Source organism: Spermophilus citellus (genome assembly GCF_964194105.1).
Source record: "Spermophilus citellus genome assembly, chromosome: 17".
NCBI lineage: Eukaryota > Metazoa > Chordata > Mammalia > Rodentia > Sciuridae > Spermophilus > Spermophilus citellus.
The window spans coordinates 38,166,762-38,191,244 of record NC_138199.1 but is presented as its reverse complement, the minus strand read 5'-3'; the positions used below and the strand labels follow the sequence as shown (position 1 = coordinate 38,191,244).

General features: G+C 36.9%; 1 protein-coding gene across 13 annotated transcripts in view; it reads right to left on the bottom strand.

The window, feature by feature from the left end:
* SYNRG (synergin gamma) overlaps nucleotides 1-24,483 on the bottom strand; it is a 71,107-nt gene that overhangs the window by 16,690 nt on the left and 29,934 nt on the right. For 10 of the 13 annotated variants that reach the window (XM_081271633.1, XM_081271629.1, XM_081271635.1 and 7 more), the window contains 8 exons: nucleotides 22,001-22,119; nucleotides 21,512-21,574; nucleotides 15,632-16,579; nucleotides 7,116-7,709; nucleotides 4,555-4,718; nucleotides 3,180-3,233; nucleotides 2,590-2,686; nucleotides 89-237 (listed from right to left, as the gene is read on the bottom strand). In XM_081271633.1, the coding sequence (XP_081127759.1) occupies nucleotides 89-237; nucleotides 2,590-2,686; nucleotides 3,180-3,233; nucleotides 4,555-4,718; nucleotides 7,116-7,709; nucleotides 15,632-16,579; nucleotides 21,512-21,574; nucleotides 22,001-22,119 (2,188 nt within the window). The remainder of the gene's footprint in view (nucleotides 1-88; nucleotides 238-2,589; nucleotides 2,687-3,179; nucleotides 3,234-4,554; nucleotides 4,719-7,115; nucleotides 7,710-15,631; nucleotides 16,580-21,511; nucleotides 21,575-22,000; nucleotides 22,120-24,483) is intronic. The other 3 variants (XM_081271639.1, XM_081271641.1, XM_081271640.1) reach the window with 2 other exon arrangements.

Here is a 24,483-nt window from a genome sequence, read left to right as displayed (position 1 = left end):
GTAAGTGCCAGCATAGGAATATATTTGCTGCTGTGCAACATAGGTTTCTGGAAAGAAAAGCAATTACTGAATTGTTCACCAGGCTTACTGTGAGTGTGGCGAGGGACATGAAGCCCATGAGGTTATTCCATACTTTATCAATGTCCTTCAGCAACTGCTGCAGTTTCTCACTGCACACTGCAGTGGCTTTTATTCCCAGCTCCACGCGCTTGGTTACTCTGTACACTTCAACAACACCTGACCGGCAAGAGAGGAGAGAGTCAAGAGTTGCAAGTACAGAAAAAGACATGAGCAAGATAGGGCAGCACTGCTGTTTGCTGGCACACTGGCTGGAATTAAGGAATATATCTAGACAGAGGGGAGCCTACTATTAGGGACCAATTCACCTCTCAATGCTGCAGGACAGTTTACTGGTAAAAACAGACACTCTAGGGTGACACTGCTTGGGTTCATCCTTATTCTGTCCTTTATTAGGCATGTAACCTTGAGCAAGTCACATAAATTGCTTTCTGCCTCAGTTTCCTCATCTGTAAAGTTGGGATAATAATGATATCTCCTCCAAGGATGGTTGAAAGGATGAAATAAGTTAATGTTCTAAAATAAAGCCTAGAATAGTGTCTGGAGAACAACACGCATTAGGCAAGTTATTAGCTTTTTTTTCCCCTTGCAGGTTTATGAGTTTCTGTTTGAATCTAGGAAATCCCATTAAATCGACTGAAAATAGGAATAATAAAAGTTTAAAAGAATCTAAATGTTAATATCATCATAGAGTAATTAAAGAAATATCTCACCCTTCTGAATCCTCAAGGATTTACAAACTCACTGGCTTCACGTATCTTTTATATATATTAGTTATAGGTAGACACAATATCTTATTTTTATGTGGTTCTGAGGATGGAACCCAGTGCCTCAGGCAATGGTAGGTGAACGCTTTACCACTGAGCCACAACCCTAGCCCTTCATGTATCTTTTATACACTTAATAGGATGCAGAATGGTTCTTTTCCTTTTAACCCTGCATTGGGCTGAAATCTTCAAGTAAGGATGAGAGGTGCCAAATACCTCCACATTCTAAAGACAGTTACCAGGTATACCTGGATTCCTACAATGTGACAGTCACTAGATAGATTATCCCAGCCTCTAAGTGAATGCTGGAGAATCCGGGGTGGGGTGGCAACAGCCTTGTGTACAGCACTATGGCTTTTCCTCTTCTTTCCCCAAGGGAAAGGGAGAAATTATGTCTACTCTAAAAAGTGAGTGGGCGGGGCTGGGGATGCGGCTCAAGCGGTAGCGCGCTCGCCAGGCATGCGTGCGGCCCGGGTTCGATCCTCAGCACCACATACCAACAAAGATGTTGTGCCTGCCGAAAACTAAAAAATAAATATTAAAAAAAAAAAAAAAAAGTGAGTGGGCTTTTAAGAGAATCTTCCACTACTAGACAGAAAGACAGGTACCCCGTTTCCTGGTGGATATCTGCTAATACAGTAGAATTGTGCCTATCTGAGCAGGAAAAGGGGAACTAGAGCGAGGTGTCAAGAGTCTGGCAGAGACTCCAGCCCTTCACTATCTACTTGTCCAGCAAATCCTTTGAGTGACTTCCATGTGTCAGGTACTAGATGAGATGTTGGGGGGCACAGCAGTGAACAAAACATACCCAAATCCCTGCCTTCATTGAGGTTCATCTTAGCAAAGGGAGACAAGACAGTAAAACAAGGATGAGTAAAATATATAAGATATTAAAGGTGACAGGATTAGGTTCGATCCCCAGCACCACAGGGGGGAAAATGGATAAGGCTAAGGAGAAAACCAAGCAGAGACAGGGGCACAAGGACAGGAATGCTAGGGGCAGGAGAAGAGATACCATTTTGAGAAAGAATACAGAGAAACCTCAGTGAGAAGGTGACATTTAAGTGAAGATTTGAAAATGATTATTAGACTAGTACATGTGGCCCTGGCCACAGATCAGGTATGAACTTGGGGAGGGGAGGAACACTGAACTGGACAGAGACTGAGGTTTCAAGTTGAGTTGGAACGTTTAATAGTTGAAAATGACCAGGAAGTTAAGGAAATCTGTTTATGCCATTAAGGAGTAAGGAGGAAGAACCTACTGAGTATGGTAAGGAACTGATAAGAAATATATATTTTCAATATGGGAGATTGAACCAGGGGGTGCTTTATCCTTGAGCTACTCCCTCAGTTTTATTTTGAGACAGATTCTTACTAAGTTGCTCAGCTGGAGCCTTGAACTTGTGATCCTCCTGCCTTAGCCTCCCAAGATCCTGGGATTATAGGCATGCACCAATGCACCTGGCTAATAATTTCATTTTAATGCCTCATTAATACAAACTCTTGGATAAACTAGTTAAGTATAATTTATATTGCTATTATATATATAAAACAAAGACTTAAAACTTGGCCCTAGAGTCAAAGTTACTGCCTATGAATTAAGTGTCTTATATTCAAATGCAGATGCCACTTAGTGAAGTTGTATATGGCTTGAGAGATCCAGCTTCAAAATACTTAACATAAGCAAAAACCGATAATAATGCGTTGTCATGATTTCAAATAAGTAATAACAAAACGAAGATACCTAATAAATATTCCATGCCTTGAGCTGACTGAATAACTTCTGTGCAAACAGCACTACTACTAATTCCATTTAAGGTGTCATTTGCCTTCTTAATGACCTACAAGAAATGAAATCACATTACATTATGTAACCAAAAAAGGTCACTGCAAATCAATTTATTTTTAGTAGAAAACCCAACCAGGAAGTGTGAAAAACCATGACTGACTGGTATATTATACACTGAAACAAATCTGAGAATTTAAGTTTAACCTTAAAGAAACCATCCTCCGTTACATTGGCAGAGAAAAGATTGAGGTTCTTTAGCTTAAATATTATTTTGATTTAGGCAGAGGTAATGATATCACTTCGTTATTTCTCAAACATAGTGACAGTCAAAGAGACAGCTGACAGGTGAGCCAGCATTTTTAATAATTTTTGCCATATGAACGTGAAGGAAGTCTTACTTATGACCTATGACTTTCACTTTCTAAGGGCCATGGGAGTAAGGCTCCCCTCAAGTTTTCCTCTGTTGGTTCAAAGGAACCAAGAGGAAGGCAAAATGATACAAAAGAACACTTATGTTTGTTTGAACACAAAGGTGACATACTCACATCCAGGGCACTCCCTAGGCATCTCTGCCATTCATACGCGTATCTCTCATTTTCCTGTGAATTTGTGTAGAAAGAACTAGGTTATAAGGCAAGTCTAGGATCCTGTAATTAATAACTGTCAAAAAAAAGAGCTTTTAAGACTTTTTATAAAAATCATTTTTGTAAAAGCAGTTTACCCGTGTGTGTGTGTGTGTGTGTGTGTGTGTGTGTATTTGTTTTTTTTCTTCTAGTCCTGGTGATTGAACCAGAGTGTTCTACCACTGAGCTATGTTCTCAGCCCTTTTTATTTACTTATTTTTAACTTTTAAAAAATATTTATTTTGGGGCTGGGGATGTGGCTCAAGTAGTAGTGTGCGTACCTGGCATGCGTGAGGCACTGGGTTCGATTCTCAGCACCACATAAAAATAAAATAAAGATATTGTGTCAACCTAAAGCTAAAAAATAAATATTTAAAAAATATTTATTTCTTTTAGTTGTACACAATATCTTTGTTTTTATTTATTTATTTGTATGTGGTGCTGAGGATCGAACCCAGTGCCTCACGTGTGCTAGGCAAGTGCTCCACCACTGAGCCACAACCCCAGGCCCTGAAGCAAATTTCTGAGGCTGGCCTTGAATATGTCAACCTTCTGCCTCAGCCTCCCCAGTTGCTGGTATTACAGACATGTGCCACTGCATCTAACAATAATTATTTTAAATTATTAATAAATGTAACTTCCGAGCACATGACTTGTGAATCTAAGGTAAATGTTTAATAGCAGCTTCCCTCTACAAACGCTGCCTCATTTGTTTTAGTAACAGTGTAGGCCTTTTTCAAAGGTACTCACCTTGGAGGTTTCTAGTGTGAGAGTTCATGTCAAATCACTGACTTCCACTTCAGTCACAGTGCTGTGTGAGTGAGTGTGTGAGTGAGTGTGTATGTGTGTGTATGTGTGTGTGTGTGTGTACGTGGAGCAAAGAGAGTTAAGTGTGTTGGTCACAGGAGGAAGACAGCATGAGACTAAGAAGCAATAAACAGAAGACTCAGAATATTTCCCTTCTCTCCTCTATTTTGACATTTTAATATTCAGTAAGATGATATATAACTATGAACTCAAAATTTAAGTCCCAAGAATTTCCCTCCTTGTAAAGTCCCCCAAATAATTTCAGTTTTAGGGTCTCTGACTACTTCAGTGGATGCCACATCTGGGAGGTATTTCACCCAGGCAGGGCCATGTTCCAGTGTCTCACTTTAATTATGTATTTTATGTGTGGTGCCTTGTGTCTTTCTCCCCCTCATATTCCTAGGTGAAAGCTGAAAGGACTCTTTTCCTGGAGTTCTTAGGGCTCAGCTACTCTTTTATTTGTTCCTCTGAAGAAAACTACCCCACTCACCTCCACCTCTCCGGTCAGATCTTTGTACTTATCACGAATGACAGGCAGAGCAGGCTTCTCACTCAGAGTATTAGAACGGTCTCTGAAAGGTTGCTCCAGGGCTGGAGAAGGAGAGGACCGGCTTATTTCTTTATCACCAAGGCTCAAGCTCCTCTTGTGTGATCCTGGGAGAAGTGGATGGTACAGTTGGACCTTTTGATTACTCAGTTTAGCTCAAGCAGAGGCTCCTTCCTGCCTGTTAACAGGACTCTCCTTTTCAGATGGTTATGTCATGAGGCATTTAGAAAAACAATCTCATTCATTCTTTCTAGAAAGCTACTTGTTGGATCCCTTTTACAAAACTGTTTTTTCTTGCTTGGTTTCCCTGCACTGGTTTTCTTCGTTACTCTGATCTATTGTAGCTCTTCTATAACTCTAAGTACAGAATCATCAGAGTCTAGAGGACAGAAGTGCATTTCTAAATATCAGTGCACATGGGGCTGGGGATGTGGCTCAAGCGGTAGTGCGCTCGCCTGGCATGCGTGCGGCCCGGGTTCGATCCTCAGCACCACATACAAAAACAAAAGATGTTATGTCTGCCGAGAACTGGAAAATAAATATTTTAAAAATTCTCTCTCTCTCTCTTTAAAAAGAAAAAAAATTCTTTAAAAAAAAAATATCAGTGCACATGAGCTGTGCTGCTTTTCTACTTACTGGTCATGGATTTGTACCTGAGCTCCTATATGCTCTCTCAATCCAACTGAAGTAAAAGATCTCATTAGGATGGGATTAAAGCGGAAGAGGCAAATTTGAATGTCATCTGAAACAGGCAAGCAGTGTGAGGCAGAAAGTGGGGGGACAGGGCTGGGGATGTGGCTCAAGCGGTAGCGCGCTCGCCTGGCATGCGTGCGGCCCGGGTTCGATCCTCAGCACCACATGCCAACAAAGATGTTGTGTTCACCGAGAACTAAAAAATAAATATTAAAAATTCTCTCTCTCTCACTCTCTCTTAAAAAAAAAAAAAAAAAGAAAGTGGGGGGGACAATCACAAATTGGAAGAATTACCTATGTGGGGTAATGCTAATCACCTACAGCTGATTGTCAAGACATGGGAATGCAGGCCTAGTTTTGCCAGATAATATGACTTTTCAAGAAAAGCTAGAAATAGAGATTGTGAAATCTCATAATTTTTATTATTTTTATTTTTTTTTTGAATTTTTAATATTTAGTTTTTAGTTCTCAGTGGACACAACATCTTTGTTGGTATGTGGTGCTGAGGATCGAACCCGGGCCGCACTATTTGCAGATGACATGATTCTATACCTAGAAGACCCAAAAGGGTCTACAAAGAAACTACTAGAACTAATAAATGAATTCAGCAAAGTGGCAGGATATAAAATCAACACGCATAAATCAAAGGCATTTCTGTATATCAGCGACAAAACTTCGGAAACGGAAATGAGGAAAAACACTCCATTCACGATATCCTCAAAAAAAATAAAATACTTGGGAATTAACCTAACAAAAGAGGTGAAAGATTTATATAATGAAAACTACAGAACCCTAAAGAGAGAAGTTGATGAAGATCTTAGAAGATGGAAAAACATACCCTGTTCATGGATAGGCAGAACTAACATCATCAAAATGGCGATATTACCAAAAGTTCTCTATAGGTTTAATGCAATGCCAATCAAAATCCCAACGGCATATCTTGTAGAAATTGACAAAGCAATCATGAAATTCATATGGAAAAATAAAAGACCCAGAATAGCAAAAGCAATTCTAAACAGGAAGTGTGAATCAGGCGGTATAGCAATACCAGATTTCAAACTATATTACAAAGCAATAGTGACAAAACAGCATGGTACTGGTACCAAAACAGGCGGATAGACCAATGGTTTAGAATAGAGGACACAGAGACTGATCCACAAAGTTACAACTATCTTATATTTGATAAAGGGGCTAAAAGCATGCAATGGAGGAAGGATAGCATCTTCAACAAATGGTGTTGGGAAAACTGGAAATCCATATGCAACAAAATGAAACTGAACCCCTTTCTCTCGCCATGCACAAAAGTTATTTTTTTTAATTAAAGAAAAAAAAACCAGCATACCACTTCATTAATGAACAACAGATAACTTGTGTTTCATACAAAAGCGGTTAAAATATTCTAACAATAATGTCAATTCAGTTTCAGGGAAAACTTTATTAGAGCTATCTATAATTGACCTGATTTCAAAAGTTGGAAAATCTATTTCTTGCTAAACCCAAAACTTTTTCTTTTCTCTCTCTTTTTTTAAAATTATTTTTTGATATGGGGGATTGAACCCAGGGGTACTTAACCACTAAGCTACATCCCCAGCCCTTTCTTTATTTTTTGTTTTTAGACAGGGTCTCACTAGGTTGCTTAAGGGCCTTACTAGTTGCTAAGTCTGATCTTGAACTTGGGATCTTCCTGCCTCAGGAGGGATTATAGGTGTGCTCGACCACATCTGGTAGAACACTTTATTTCTAAGAAAGGTTGTCTAAACATCTCAATGGAATAAACCCACAATAATAAAATCTACCTTGAAGTTACTTACCTTGAACAGAAAGGTCAAAGGTTGCCAGCTCACTTTTGATCATTTCTTCACTGGATTTCATTTTGCTTTGTGAATTGGCTACTAAAAAGTCAAATTTGCTGATTTTGGGCTTTTCACTTTGAAACTCTCCAAAGTCATCTGAACATTCTTTGGGGGTTTCATGAGAGGCGCTGCTGGAAGCTGGGCTTGAACATGTGGCCTCTTGGCTCTGTTCAGCTATAGATAGGTCTTGTCTTATAAAATTTTTATAGTCCCCACTTTCGTATTCCTTTTGCTCACTGGTCTGGGGAATCATGTCTTTAAAACTGGCAAAAGCTGGGAAGGTAGTTTCTGGAAGAGCATCTTCACTTGCAAAAGTTGTTACTTTGGAGAGAGAGGTCATGGTGATGTTTTCAGAACTGCCAAATGATGTCTCTTTCTTTTGAAGAATTGAGGCAGCTGAGGAGGATCCACTTCCTGCTGAGAGGACAAATGGAGAGAGTTTTCTGCCCTGAGATGCATCATCCCTGTCTGACCAGTCATAGCTTGTAAGGGTGCTCATTGTAAAAGTGCTACTGTAGCTCCCAAAAGCAGCATATTTTAAGTCCTCTATATCTGAAAGGGAAATAAGACCCCACAATTAGAGGCAAACTCACAATTTGGGCAAAATGCCCTGAACTCTGCGGAAGCAAAATGCCTAGCACATTTGACTAGTTTTCTACTATGTTGAAGAATAACTAAATTTAGAGCTTCTACTAAAGGAGTTGGGCTGTAATATCTGATCTGATCTTAAAAAAACCTGCAATAGTTTTGAGTTGGTATTTACATTTAGTTTAAAGGGATCACTTTGGCTCTAAAAATTACTAAAAAATGATGAAAGATTCATCTATATACTGTTGAAAAAAGATTAAAGTAATTTAATACATTATCTATTTCCTTATAAACATTAAAATGTATAACATATTCCCTGCTTAAAATATGTCTTCCTCTGGACTTTGTTGGAAAATATTCCCCGAAGACATGGTCATATAAAATGTACATGGCAAACTGGTTAAAAGTTAACAGTTTCTCAAAACGAAAGTGAAAGTAGTATCACCTCACTGTAATAAATTAGGAATTTCTGTCTCAGGTAAGGCCAAATATGAGATTTGAATTAAGCAATTACTTACCTAATTGTTATTTTGGTCAATGTGGATGTCATATTGCTGTGGTAGATTATGAGGAAAGAAAAATCAATCTAATCTACTTTGGCCCTTAGAAAATGGAATCAAAGATCTGGGTTCTATTGGGCTCCCATGTCAGCTTTAGTTTGTATCTACTCCCCCCACCCCTCCAACCATTGAGAAAAAAGAAAAAGAAAAAAAAATGATGGGGCATAAGACTTATTATATGAAACATTCTTAATATGTGTTTAAATAATTTAAGAAGAGCATAAGTAACAGAAAGAATGTAGGATTTTTTTAATTTAGAGAGACCTGAGTTCAACTCTGACACCTACTTACTTGTGGGTCACTAAGCAAATCACTTCACATTTCTGAATCTTGGTTTGCTGATCTTTCAAATTAGGAGAAGACCATGTACTTGGACGGACTGTGTCCAGGATGACCAACTGTGATAATGTGTGTGGAAGGCCAGTGCAGGGCCTGGCGAGCAACACACAACAGCTAGTTGTTGTTCAGCATAGCTGCCACCACTCAATTTGGCATTTGGTTACTAGTTTATGGCCTACGATGAAATTATTTCAAACTAAAAATTAAAAGTCAATTTATCATGTTAGTGATGTTACTAGGGAAAATTTCTTGCTGTTTCAAAAAGCACAATCAGCTGAGGCTGAACATGGCTGGTGTGGAAAAGCCACTTTCACAGCTGTGCTGTCCAATCTGTCAGGCTGAGCAGTGTTGGGTTTCATTTTAGACACGGGTCCAAGGCAAGCTAAATGCCCCTCTAAAAACCACATATGGAATTTTCAAGGAAAATGTTCAAAAGTTTTGTGACCCAGATTTTCACAATTAAGTCAAAACACTGGGTCATTTCTTTTACAACAAATCTATTTTACAAGGTGAAGGGCTCCTAACATTTCCCAAACTCTCCCTCAGCTCTTTTAAGGAAAAGGTACAAAATTAATAAAACTGCTAGGAAAAAGTCAACCAGTGGGCTGGGATTGTGGCTCAGTGGTAGAGCACTCACATAGCATGTGTGAGGCACTAGGTTTGATTCTCAGCACTGCAGACAAATAAAAAAAATAAAGGACCATCAACAACTTAAAAAAAAAATTACTAAAAAACATCAACCAGTGATAAAAAATAGGTATTTTTAAATTGTGTAATGCAAATGGTACCCTTCAAATATGACTTATTAAACAGAAGGAAAAAATATTCAGGCAAAAAAAATGCATAGTTTATAATGAATGAAATGAGCCTTTAGACAAAATGCTTTCCTAGTCTCTTGCTGTAGTGATTTTCTCCCACTATTTAAAGAAGTCAGAAAGTACCCAGACTCAAATGAGATGAAATTCAATCAGGAGGCAGATACAATTAAACCTGTCTAGTCTCCAAGGATTCAGCAGAATGTTTCATAGTACAGATTTTTAAATTGTTATTGTTTTTGTCATTATTATTAGAGCCTACCAGAAAGTTGTTTGGGGGAACTATATGAGAAACAGCTTTTAGAATCTCATCTATCAACAGGAAGCAATTTTTCTAGAGACCAAAGGTAAATTTAACGAACACGGCTCCAGTTCAAACACTGCAACCAAGTTGCTATGGTAATAAAAAAGATCATTTTGTGTAATTATGTGACAAGAAGATTTTTCTTTTTCTTTTTTTTTTTTTAAATTAGAAATGACTAAAAAAAAAAAAAAAAGAAAGAAAGAAAAGAAATGACTCATCAGATTAAAGGCTTTATAAGCAACAGGGACTACCTTAGCTGAAGAACTTTTAAGTATTTTTATAACTATATAGGTCTTTAATAAATCTTATTTTTTAAAAAGTGACATCCATATAACATTTTGCCTTCTGGGGCAACTCACAAAAATGGGCAAATAAGGGCTAGAAGTATAGGCTTAGTGGTAGAGTGCTTACCTAGCATTTGTGAGGGCCTGGGTTTGATGCCTAGCACCAAAAAAGAAGAGACTAAAAAACCAAATGAAAGACAGAATAGGAAATATAAAAGATTCACTAAAGTCAAGCCTCAAAGTTGAGTTTTAAATTTACTTTTGCGGGCTGGGGATGTGGCTCAAGTGGTAGCGCGCTCGCCTGGCATGCGTGCGGCCAGGGTTCGATCCTCAGCACCACATACCAACAAAGATGTTGTGTCCGCCGAGAACTAAAAAATAATAAATATTAAAAAAATTCTCTCTCTCTCTCTCTCTCTCTCTCCTCTTTCACTCTCTCTTTAAAAAATAAATAAATAAATTTACTTTTGCTTAAATATACTGGCTACAATGGGGTCAAAATGTAATTCACTAAGGTGTAAATCCTTTGAACAAATAAGTACTAAACTGAACATTATATAAGCGATATAAGACAGAACATTGACATAACACTTATCTTTAACCTTTAGCATTTATCAACAATATGGTAGTGTTTCCTGGCATAATGAATACTTATAAACCATTTTCTAAGAAAAATGTGATACATCAGTTCATTGAAGGTAGATAAAAGAAAAAAAAATTCCTCATTTCCTGTGTTATTAGTTCTACAGTTTCTAAGCAGTCCTGCTATACATTATTATTGTATAATGGCTTTAAAAATATTAGAGATTATGTAAAGCTTACGCTGTAAGTGCTAGAAACCTTGTCTGGAAAAAATGATGTGGAACAACCCACACTTTATTTTGTAATCACTGAAATTACTATAGATGGGTTTTCAATTTGATAGCTGAATTCTGAAAATTGTCAAGAGAAAAAGGAGAAAAGAAAATGGAGAATGAATGCCACAAAATGAACAGAGAATCACTACTGTATTTCCAATTCTCCTGGAGGAGAACTGCCAGGCTGCACTAGGTTGAGCCGCAATTGCACACAGATAATACACCAAATTGTGTGCTTTAATACAACTATTTGTTTGCAGCCAGGAAAGTCCTCTTACAAAGGGTAAAGGAATAAACTATACAATCTGCTTTCCATCATGGATCTCAAATCAAGACATAGATTTCTTGTGCATTCTGGTAAGTAACCCTATCAGTCTCTTCTGTAACCTCTATTCAAATCCTTTTTGAATGGAGGTTGTACATGAAAACAAGGTATTTCCAGGAACGTGAGCTGGCACTATAGGACACAGAAGGCCATACCCAGTCCTATGGACATTTTCTAAAGTTGTGAACACAGGCCTGGGGGATTAAGAGTTACTAGCTTTTGAGGAAGGAATTTAGAGAAAGAAGAAAGACATCACATGCTCAAATTCCACTATTTTTGAAGGGATTTTTTTATAGCAATAACAATGTTCATTGGACTAAGGGAGAAACATCTTTTAACTTCCCATACTGATTTAATTCAGATTTCACCAAATGCAAATTATGAAATATTTATATATTTCAGTTTCTCTTTACTCCTGGCTCTATTCTACCCTAGAAAATATTCTGCATAATTATAAAAATTGGTCTCAGTGTGTCCTGTTAAGTCTCTTCTGCAACACCCAGGTTTATACACTTAAGATCATTTTCTTTCAAATTTTTAGCAGAACATGTAATAATTAAAACATAATGCATTTATACAAGGTTTTTTGAAACCAAGTATTATTCAACTTGCTCTGGAAAACACCCAGACAGGTGTCGCAGAAGAAAACTGGGAACAAAAAAAATTATAGAACAAGTGTGACAAGCTATCAAACGCTGCTGTATAACTGCCTTCCAGTATTGTCTAATCTGCGTGAAAACCTCCAATTCTTTCTTGGTGCTGACTTCCCTAACACTATGGTTTAAATTATATCTACACCCTCTATAAGCACCTTTAGGTCTCTACATCAGTGTTTTAAGTTCACTAAAGAAAAATGGCGGGGCTGGGGTTGTGGCTCAGTGGTAGAGTACTCGCCTAGCATGCATGAGGCATTGGGTTCGATTCTCAGCCTGGGGGCTTCCTTGCATCAACCATGAATATTTCTAGTTCATAGATTGGCAACTGAAATCCTGTTTAGATTTACGGTACTCAGTCCATCTCAATACCTTTTGATGATTTTAAATCAAGCTTATGTTGGGCTGAGGATGCAGCTTAGTGGTAGAGTGTTTGTCTAGCATGTGCGAGGCCCTACAATAGATCTCCATCACAAGAAGAAAAAAAGTTAATTTAAGCTTATAAATATCTAGTTATTTAACATCAGTGTCTTTTTTCCCAACACTTAATTCTTACATTCTCTTTCTCACCTCCCCTTTGTCTCACAGTGTAACTCCTAGTAGACAGGTGCTCTGCTAGAATATACTCCAGTTTCATCTAGAAAAGAAAAATTTCTCTTTCCCTATTATATAGTGTAAGGTTTAAACTTTTTAAAACAAGTTTTAATATATGTGTGTGTGTATGTGTGTGTATGATATATACATGAAAAAACAGGTAAAACATAATTAAATAAATATAAAATATTTATAATATATACCATATATATATATATATATATATATATATATATATATATATATATGATCTATGTGGCTGGTCCCCAATGCTGGGAATCAAACCCAGGGCCTAAGCAAGTGCTCTACCACTGAGCTATATCCCTAGCCCTATAGTTATATTTAAGCCCAATGCCATATTAAGAACATACATCAATGTTATTTATAAGGGGCAAAGGCTAAAATGTACCAGTATTCTTTTAGGAAACAGATGTTTGAGGAAACAAAACAAAAGGGAAAAAATGGTCTAATCTCAAGGGATACTGCTGCTTTAAACTTGATACCAGCCAGGTATTTCTGTGGTCTAACCCTGAAAAAATACAAATTACACACATCCCCACACTTTCAAAATATGCCAAAGAATTATTTATTAACACAGGACTTACAGATCACAAAAGATAGTGGTACAGAAGAGCTGGAAAAGAAGTCATCAGAATAAGCATGCAGATCAGTATTTGCAGAGGAATATACTAAAGCAAGTTCAAGAAGGCACATTCACACAGAAAATGTCTAAATTGAAAAAAAGACATTAGAAAAGCGGCCAAAAAAAATTAAGGCGCTGATTAAAATACAAAGATTTTCAATGTCAAAGAAGACCTACTTTACAAGTAGGTAGCTACAAAGTCTTACTAACCCTTTGAGGATGTCACAAATAAGAGTAAGCTCTTGCTGCCAACAAAACCCAATGATCTTAATGACTGAACATCAAGATGCTTCAGTGCCAGAGAGATTAAATTTGGTGGGGGAAAGAAGCAGCCTAGTTGAAATTATATGCAGCAAGGGCTCAAAGGGTTAAATGTAATAATATGCAGAGAAATCAGGCAATGTTATTAGTATTATCTACCTTCCATACAAAGAATTATAGCAGGAGTTAAAAAGAGACAGTATCCCCTTCAGAGTTAAGTTAGGGTTTCTAAATAGAATTAAGGTCCACAGTTCAATCTACTAGGTTTTATTCACTTCATCAGTCCCCTTTTAATTTCTCCAATAGGATACACCCTTAACCCTCAAACTAAGAGAGCAGAAGATACTGTGGTGAATAGAAGAATAAAACCACATCACATTGAAGAAAGCTCTGCCATTTACCCTCTCGGATATATTTATGTAGCAAACTTGCTCAACAACAGTACAGACATCCTTGGTCAGATATCAACCCTTTTTAACAACCGCTCTAAAGGGATACTGCACCTTTCCAACAGGAGGTTTACAGATCAATGGGAGGAAACAATCTGCTTTTCAGAGTATCCTCACACTAAAGAGACGTGGCTTGAACATGACAGGTTCCAATCTGGGAATGTTCCAAACATACATAAAGAACATGAGCACAGATTATTTTAACAGGTTCATCGGAAGAAGCTCAATCAAAAACCCAACCTCCCCTCCCCAAATAAAAAGAGGGAGGAGAAGACACCCCAAACCCAGATTAGACTCGTTTCATAAAGATATCTAGCTTGGCACTGTGAAAGAATATAGATTCATTTTCAGAAAAATAGCTTCTAATTATAACTCCAGAGTCCAAAGGCTAGTAGTATACATGTTATGAGCTTTTGAAATAAAAGTCAAATATTGTTGTTTAGAAAACAGAGCACTTTGCAACCAACTGCTGTGGCTGAAGCAGCTCATACAAAAGAGAAAAACAAAATCACCCTACCAAACAAACAGCAGCAAGGAAAAAAAAAAAAAAAGAAAAAGAAAACTTGCAAGAAAAGTACCAAAAACTCAACAAAAATGAAAGAAAAATAGCCAAGGGCACAAGGAGCTCTTCAGACAGCCCACTGCACTGGCAAAATACCTTCGCAAGTAGCAACACTAGACATAAGGTCTCTGCTAACTTGCTCCCAATTCAGCACCCAGCTTAAGAAAACCTCCAGCATTTCAATAACCAAAGGACAGGTACAATTTTGTTTTCTGACTTAGCAATCTGATATATGCAAAAGCTATAGTACTTTACAATTTCTGCCTGAACCTGTAAACTTGGAAGTTGTCTTACGTGTCTCTCTCAGGTTAAAGGAAAAATAAACCCTTCATTTGCCGAATACATTTTCCAGAATACAATAATACTGAGATGTTCTCATTATTAAAGGCCACAAAATAGGTTTATCTTATTATATACATATCAAAAAAAACAAAACAAAAACTAGGACACTTGGGAATCTAGTTTTTGTGATAGGAAGTTGGACTAGAGAATAAACTGCTACTCATAATTCCACACATAATTTAAAGAGGGTTCCATAATAATGTTTTCAAATATTCTATCAGAAAATCAGTAGTCACCTGATCCTAGCATCTACACATTTGTTAAAACTTAATACTTCCAGTAATAGAGCTCACACTGAAAACAGTACCTGGATTCCACTAACACAGGCCCTCCTCCTTGCCAGACAGTGCCACACAGACATCCATAAATAAGCTCTTTCCCTCTTCTTCTCTTGAAGGGTTGTGGCACACTGAAGTATAACTCATTAGATTTTTTTTTTAATTTTCTTAGGCTAATAAGAGTCAGTTTCTGTAAATCAAACAGAATACTACATTGGCAGCTTCTAAATATATCCAAGAGAAGAAAAAAGGAGAGGAAAACACTGATTTCGCTCACAGAAACGAAGACTGCTGACACTGCAAAAATCTATAAAATTTCTGGCAATGTAGGGTTCATTTAGCAGTGGGTTTTTATGTGCCTCTGATGCCAAGAGAGTATTGGATTTCAAAAATAAAAATATTTTAGCTATCCAACCTAGTTTCAGTGTAATCACAGTATCCATAAATTCAAGGATCCATAGAATCAAATTTAACACTGCTTCCAGGAGACTGGCAACAAGGAGGCTAATTATCAGAAATTCATGAAGGGCCAGAGCCTCACTCTTCTGTAAATCAACACCCACAGAATCACTTTTGAGATCTACGTTACCATCACCAGAGCAATCTCACCAATTCCTCACCTGCAGCAGGAGGATGTTGGCCACTAACTGTTGGTAAATCCAAAGAGCTATCAGACATGACATGCTTAAGATCTCCTCCCACATCAGCCAATTTCATGTCAAACTGAACAGAGAGTGCATCTTCAGAGTCCTCCTTGCCGACGCTGCTGCCACCAATGGAAGGGAGATCCAAGGACTTCACTGACGCAGAGTCTTCTTTGGTGTGTCTGAAAGCCACTGCTTTCTCTCCCAGGGATTTGTCCGAGTTCATGGAAGAAAATTTACTGGAGTGGAAGTCAGCAAAATCATCATCACTTTTTCCAGAAGGAGTGTTATCTTTTAATTCTTCCACACCTAGTCCAGCTCCTTCTAGAGAAAGCTGTTTAAAGACATCATACTTGGTGGATAAAGCAGGTGGGTTTTGCGCACTCTTCACTGTGCAGCCCGTGTTGCTGGTTAGAGGAACAGGACTAGCTTCTTCCTTAAGGACATCGTATTTGTCTTCTGCCTTTTGCTCAGATGGAATAGAGCTATTACTGAAAGCCATAAAATCTGCGAAGTCATCCTGCTCCCCAATAGTTGCTGGACTAGAATATTCCCCAAAAAGGTTGAATTCTCCAAAATCATCAGCCAAACTAGAAGTTTTAGTTGATGCCAGTGCTGTCATCGTTGTGCCTGAACCTGCTGGCTGAGGTCGTGTGGAAACGGGTTTTGATGTGCTAAATGCAGCTGAAAAAGACAAGGGCTTCTCGCTGCTGCAATTAACCGAAGAAAACATATCTAGGTCTGCCAAGTTCAGAGGATTTTTCATGTGTGTTTGCTGTTTCTGTTGTACAGTTCCTGAGGGGAAGGGTGCTGGAAAAGTTTTGTCTTTTGTGGGTGGCTCTAGTGGTGATATGCTATCTGCTGTTTTAAAATCGGTGAAACCATCATCAGTTCCTGCAGATCTGAATTCTGCAAAGCTCTCTCCTGAAAGAAAAAACACCGACAAATAAACAAGAATGCTAAACTGAAAAACCACATAGGGCACAGCATATTAAACTGCAAGTGTAACTTTATAGGGTTTCCCCCACTGGTTTGATGTTAATCATAGTTTGAACTCTATCAAACTGTGTATTTGTTTCCACACCGAAGCCTAGTGATGAGGAAGTAGGCACTGTTCTCAGAGACTTTTTCTTGCTTTGGCCAGCCAGTTGAGCATTCAACAGAACAGAAACAGGCACTGGAGGTTCCTGAGAGAGGCATATTGAAATAGTAGCCCTTTAAAGATAAAACATGTTACACGGTTAAAAAAAAAAATTCTCCAGAGGTATCAGCAAAGTATTAAGAGCAATCCTGCATCTAATATTCAGGTCATAAAACACTTTGAACAGCTGGACATCTTTAGAATCATTAGAAGCTGGGGATGTAGAATAGTGGTAGCAAGCACAAGGTCCTGGGTTCAATGCATAGCACCAAAGCGGGGGGCAGGGGGATACTATGTGATCTTGCTCAAGTATAAAGAGGCATTATTAATTTGAGGAAAACTGTGGTGAAAATTTTTGAAAAGGTAGCTAGTTATTTGCCAAAGAGTCTGGCACATTTTAAAGCAGCTCCTCCCCATACTCTCTAACAAATAAATTGAATCTCACAGAAAAAAATCTGTGATCAAGTGACCTTTCTTGAAATCAGCCATCTCACTGTACTTATGAACACTTATTTCTAACAATGGGCCCATGAGTCTTAATAGGGTCTCTATTCATTATTTCTTATATTAATGTTATCATTCACAGGTATAATGTTAGGATACAGATGATCTCAGTTTTCTAAAAGCACCTCAAGGTCTACCATAAAATCCACTAGGAAACACCAGGTAATGAAAATCAGAGATAAGCTAAATATGAATATAGAAATTCCAACCAGTATTTTTACTGTCATTTCTGGAGGTTTACAAATTAAAATAACAAACTTTAATTTCCTTACCTAATTTTTAAATATCCTATTTTCCCCCCAAAACTGAGACATAGAAGCATATGAACTATAAAATATTTTAAAAACCAAATCCAATTCTTAAAATTGGCATATAAAATGTAGGCTTTAAATATATTCTTAACATAATATATACTTTGATATATCAAATGAAAATAATAGAAGCTGATTTTTCCTTCTAACATGTTATTCAACTTACTAGAGAAATTCATCAACACAAATCTGTTTAATATTAGGAAAATTTTAGAAACAGGAACAGCATTCAGATTTTCTGTAATTTTTTAAAGACATACCATTAATAAAACTCAAGTCAATTTCACAAATTGACAGGAGACACAGATAAAACTTACAAAAATCACCTCAGAATTTAAGACAAGCATATCACTGATTATATTTGTGTTATTTCTATAAAAGAAAAGGTAATGACCACCAATTTTCTCACAGCTTAAACTTTTGATGTGTTGCTCTGATTATTTGTGAAATTGACAAGTTTTGCTTGGTTATTTTTATAAAGAAATCACCACAACAAACTAAACTTACTGATGAATTGTAAACTTTTCCATCAGAAATGGAAGCCAGGTGAAGGTTAAAAGAAAATAAAAATGGGTGGATTTATAAATTCAAAACAAAGGAAAATTTTCTGGCAAATAAATTAATTGCAATATTTGGAGTTTGCATATTAAATGGCACACTGAACATTATTTTGTAGGTAGCTTTTGGGTTCACTTGTGAATTAAGTTTTCCTCTCTAATTTGTCACTTTTGGGCCCTAAAAATCTCAAAAAAGAACACTTTTGTTAAAACTTCAATAAGAAGTGTCCTTTCTATATATAGAACATTTTCTTCATTTATATCAATTCATGGCTCTAATTGCACAGGTAGAAATAAGGAAATACAAAACCGTCATTTATTAACATAAGAAATTCACAACTCCAATGTAATATCTAAGATTCTTTATAAATTCCAAGACACTAATATACTTTGTTGAAGTTAAGCCATATAACTATATAAAAAAAGATAGCAAGCAAACAAAAATGACAACAATTTGGGACTTTGTTAAGGACTGAAAAAGCAGGACTAAGGTTCTGCTTACATTTTGGTGGCACCTCTGTATTTCCCTATTGTCTTTAAAAGGAATAACATATATATCATGATCATTAACACCAAATTACCCAAAGAACCTAGATGTTTTAAATCAGTGGTCTTTAATCCAAACTTGTCTTGGCTCAAGAGCTGAAGAAAGCATTGCTAGGAGTAAATGAAACATGTCAAAAGTTCCTCTAGGGTTCATCTTTATACTCCTAGTACCTAATACACATACTGAGGAAGAAATAGTTGTTACACCCTAAATGCTTGGACAAACACAAGGAAATACCTCTGGAGCCTAGGAGCTATAAGGGATTGGATATTCTTCTAAGAAGTGGCTTTAACTTTTTTATGTACTGGGGATTGAACCCAGGGATACTTTACTACTGGGCTTCATTCCCAGTCCTTTTCATTTCCTATTGTGATAGAGTCTCACTAAGTTGCTGAGGCTGGCCTCGAACTTGTGGTTCTCCTGTCTCTGCCTCCCAAGTCCCTGGGATTACAGGCATGTGCCATTGTGCCTGGCTGGCTTTCCCCTTTTAGAGATGTTCAAACAGTATAGCATGTACCGTGTATCTACCTTACTGCTATAAAATCTTCCCATCTCAAACAGAAGGGTGGAAATAAGTAATTGTTGAAGGATGTCCCAAGTTTGAGCATTTAGTATATAAAGGTAGAATATGGTACTGTTTCTAAAAGGAAATATATATACCTCATTAGAGCATATACATTCCATAACATACACAGTTAAATTGTGGAGGACACAATTTGACCTATAGATTACCTAAACTCTACATATACATCATGTTTATCACAGGATTTAGCCACAAATATTAGCTTTCAGTTTTTACATGTGGTTCTCAAATGATCATTCTATATTCTCTTTTTACTCTTTTTTAAGCCTTTCTATCAGAGATAGTAATGACACATGCATATAACCTCTTCTCTCATCTTTCTCATTAATTCATAGCCAACTTTGAAAATCTTGAGTAGTGATCACTGAGTCAAACACAAGCCAAGGACAGTAACTGACCTCCCCTTCTTCCTTTATGAGTGAGAGGACAACTAAATTTTATTGTTATATTTGATTTTTTGCAGTGCTGTGGATGGAACACAGGGCCTCATGCATGCTAGACAAGTGCTCTAATACTGAGCTACATCACCAGCAGCCCAGAATAATTAAATATTGTTGTTAGCATCCATAGAAATAGCCATTGGGCACTGTTCAGCTACTGCTTCTGTTTGAAATGATGCTGTGTTCTGATTGTTGCCTCAGATGCTAGAAATGCTCCCCTTCCTTCCACGGAGCTCTCACCATTCAAACATGGCAGATTTAGCAAACAGTAGTTAGGCCGAGCCTTGCTTACCTGCACCTGGTCATCTTTATATGAACTCAAATGTTTTTTTTTGTTGTTGTTATTGTTCTTAAATGATTTTTAGCTCATGTTCTTGAAGAGTAGTAAGTACTTAGAACTGTGCTACTATGAAAAGAAATTCTAAGAGACACATTTCTTTAGCAAAGCTGACATACCATACTTTGGGCCCTCTGTGAGAAAAGTAGATTAAATCTCAATGCCTTCTAATTCTATCCTCTTGCATTATAGATGCACTATATCATACCTCTGTGAATGTAAAATATCTTGTATCTACTTTATGATATGTAATAGTGACTGCTTTATCAGAGTTTTTTTTTTTTTTTTTTTTTTTTTGAGGGGGCAGGTATTGGGGATTGAACCCAGGGGTATTTTTACCACTAAGATACATCCCAGCCCTTTTTATCTTTTATTATGAGACAGGGTTTTACTAAGTTGCTAAGGGCCTCACTAAGCTGCTGAGGCAGGCCTCAAAATTGCAATCCTTCTGCCTCAGCCTCCCAAGTCAATGGGATTACAGAAGTACACCACTGAGCTTAACTTCAGAGCTGTTTTTAATAAAGTTATTCTAGAATGTTTTCTTTCTGGATGATGATTTAAAAATTAATGTACACACATGGGTGTGCACACATACTTTTGTAGTACCTGGCACTGTATGTAACAGGAAAAAAACCTTGAAAAGTAAAAGACTGGTGGATACCTTTTGCACAGTCCACATGCACTGTGAACAGTTCAAGTCTTCTCGAACATAACAATAAGCAAAAGTGGTCACAGCTGACCTTTTGAGACAGGATTCCAACTTGGCTTGCAGACTTCCAGTGAAAGGGAATATACTATCTTCAGATGAAAGAGCAGTGATTTGAGCTTTGCTCTTAATTTTAGAAAAGAATTCCCAGTAACTGAGCCACATTTGCCTCTTTTAATTTTTTTTTAATCTTTTTTTTCCCTTAGAGATTGAACCCAGGGGCACTTAATCACTGAGTCACATCCTTACCCTACCTCCCTATGTTTTAGTTGGATGGACAAATACCTTTATTTTATTTAGAGATAGGGTCTTGTTGAGTTGCTTAGGGCTTTGCTAAATTGCTGAGGCTGGCTTTGAACTTTCCTGCCTCAGCTTCCTAAACTGCTGGGATTACAGGTATGCACCATTGTGTCCACCTTCCTTTTAATTTTCAAAACCACAACATTGAAAGGAATGTCCCTCTTCCAAAAGATAATTCCCTACCCATACTCTATCACAACATTTATTAAATGTGGTAGATAGTCATTGAAGATTTCTGAATTAAAATATTTCTAGCTTAAATATCTATCCCCAAAATCACTACTACACCATATTGTTTTACCTACCCAGTTTTTTTTTCCCCAAAACATACATACAATAATGTTCAGAAGTGAGAAGTGTTACTGAAAGAAACATCAAAATTCTCTTCAACAATAGAAACAATATATCCTTTAGGGATTCAAAAACTTACCTAAAGATTTACTCTCTGATGTCTGTTCCAGTTCTCTGAAAGCACTATACTTATCACCAGGCTCTATAATAGAAAGACAGTAGCTCAATTATGGAAAGGAAACTTGAGATCACATCTCAAGGAAAGAAGGCAGATTGGGTTAACCAAATATATTTAACACGTGATGCAAGCATTTTACATATGTGTATATACACACACATTTGCATCCATACATGTTTACACATATGTAAAATGCTTGTATCATATATTATAAATATATACGCACGCATACATACGTGTGTGTGTTTGTGTGTGTATTTTTTCAGTGTTGTAGATAGAACCCAGGGGCTTATACATGCTAGGCAAGCTAGGCAAGCTAGGCAAGCACTCTACTACTGAGCCACATCATAACCCACATTTTATGTGTTTAACATAAAAGGTCACCATTTAAAGATTCATATAATTTAAATGTTACATTCAAAGATTTATGAATTTACAAACTATTTTTACCTCCAAATAGAACAGTATTTTCAGAGGACTTGTCAGCAGCAATTCCTTTAAATACTGCATATTTATCCGTTGAAGCCATTGTTTTAGTTCCAGGTACTGGCATCAACAAAGATGGAGTACTAAAAGGAAAAAAGAAAATGTCTTAATGACCAGAACATTCAGTCCTTCCCTTGTTATCAAATAGGAGCTTAGAATTAAAATGGCAAGCAAATTACCTATTTACAACTCATGGCTCTCTGCTTTAAAAGCCAGAAACTATATATACATACCACAAATGACTAAAAATAATGTTTTTCTTGAAAAAAAAAAAACACAATTTTTTTTTCTTGATTAACTGAAGAGGGGTCAAATCTACATTGAACATCTAAGCATCTCTTTAAAGCATAATAATGATTTGAATGGCAAGGGAAACAGATTAAAGAATAGCCATCTTGCACAATGTTTACTTAAGGTCCATAAATCTATGAAAGTCAACTGCTCAAAATAGATATACCCAATATTTTAAAATAAATTCTGTTAAGCTCAATATAAATTATTCTCTAAAAGAGATCGAGAGTGCAGAGGTGGAATAGTTAAGATATAAATCTATTTATGAAATGTTGTTTAAGCCAACATGTAAATTGTTCTTCTTTTGATCATACTGCGCTGCTTTCTGGCAGAAGTTCATACATCTGATAAGCAGCAGCAGAGTTAATACAATTTGCATTTTTACAAGGATCACATCAGCAGTTCCAGAAGCTATCTTTGTGGCAAAACAACAATCACTTCAAAATTAGATAAAGATACTTCTGCCTGTGGTCCTATTTTTCCCTGGCTGGAAAAATAATGTAATGAGTAGTATCTGGGTGGGTAATTCTTGGAAGGCTTAAACATATACTATAAAAGCACTGCTTTTTTCCCCCCTTATCAGACTCAGGCAGCTCCCTGGAAGAACAACCTTTACATATGAATGACTACATTCCACCACCAGTTTGTGTCATTCAATACCACACATGCAAGGTATATAAATGGATTTCTATTGAATTCTTTGCCCTAAGGCAAAAATCTTTCCACAGTCATTTAAATCTTCTTATCAGTGGCCTACAAGCAAGGTAAAAACCAGGCTTTTGCTCATGCATGCTAATAGGGGTCCACAGTGCTTTAGGACTTAGTGCCATCAAATATTAAAATTTCACATCACTACCAAACAGCTGCTACATATCTGATCTTGAAAAATATAATGGGCTATCATCTATACTTTAGGTGGATTTTTAAGTTTCATAAGTAATTAAACTACAGCTCACTGCACAGAATGTTACATAGGAATAAAAGTAATTAGTGTCTTAAAAAAAAAACCACAAAGTTGGATGATCTATTTGTTTTTCATGATCCTCCAATTTTAGCTATGGTCATTTAAAGCTCATCAGTAAAATCTTTCTACTAATTGTGATATTTAATTGAATATATTTTAAAACTATATCCACATAATTGGAAAAAAAGAGGATCGTCAGGGTAATGAAGTACTGCTGATTGAAATCAACAAAATAAAATTCTAGCCAAGAAGGGTTTGACTCAGACTATAATTTTGTGCATGCTGCAAATGAATGTTTCATTTCAGTTCTTTCTCTGAAGTCATTAAAAAAGACTAATCACCATGAGCATGTTTATTCCAGTTATATATAGTAGTTATTATCTTAAACATGAAAACAGTTCTCTCTACTTTCTTTTTAAATATTGTTTTTGTTATAGTTGGACACAATACCTTTATTTTACTTATTTATTTTTATGCGATTCTGAGGATCACCCCAGTGCTTCACACGTGCTAGGCTAGCGCTTTACCACTGAGCCACAACCCCAGCCCCCCTCTACTCTTTGACTCTAATTAAAGTATTCAAGTGAGAGAGGCACATTGTTTTAAAATTTAAGAACCTGCATTCTATTGGATGGTAAAGCTAAAAATTTGGCCCTGAAAAACCTGTTTTGCTTTTTCTTTAGTGAATCCATTTGTTGTGTAATCACTCTACCTGGTTGTGGTACATAGCTTCACTTAGTTGTTCACTCTACTAAATACAAACATCTAAAAGAAATGTTTTGATCTCTACAAAATAAAACAAACTGATGAACCCCAGACCTTAATCTTTTTGAATTTTTCTATCATCAATGCCCCGTGTCTGCTTTGTTGATTATTCTAGGCCCTCTAGTGCCTGGCACACAGTATGTTCTGAATGGTCAGCTGTCTTCCAAAAGTCTTCTGTCTTAGGAGAAGGCTCAATTGCTCTCTCTCCTCTGACTCTGATATCCAGTTCAACATGGAGTCGAACCAGGTCCTCAGGTAGAAACTGTTCAGTGTCTAACTCTAAGCTCTAGGGTATCTCTCAAAATCTCACACCAGGATTATTGCCACAGGTGAAGGGATATCATACAGCAGCTGAAAATCCCTCTCACTGTGCCACTTCTTTCTTTTTTTTTTTTTTAAGTTGTAGATGAACACAATACCTTTATTG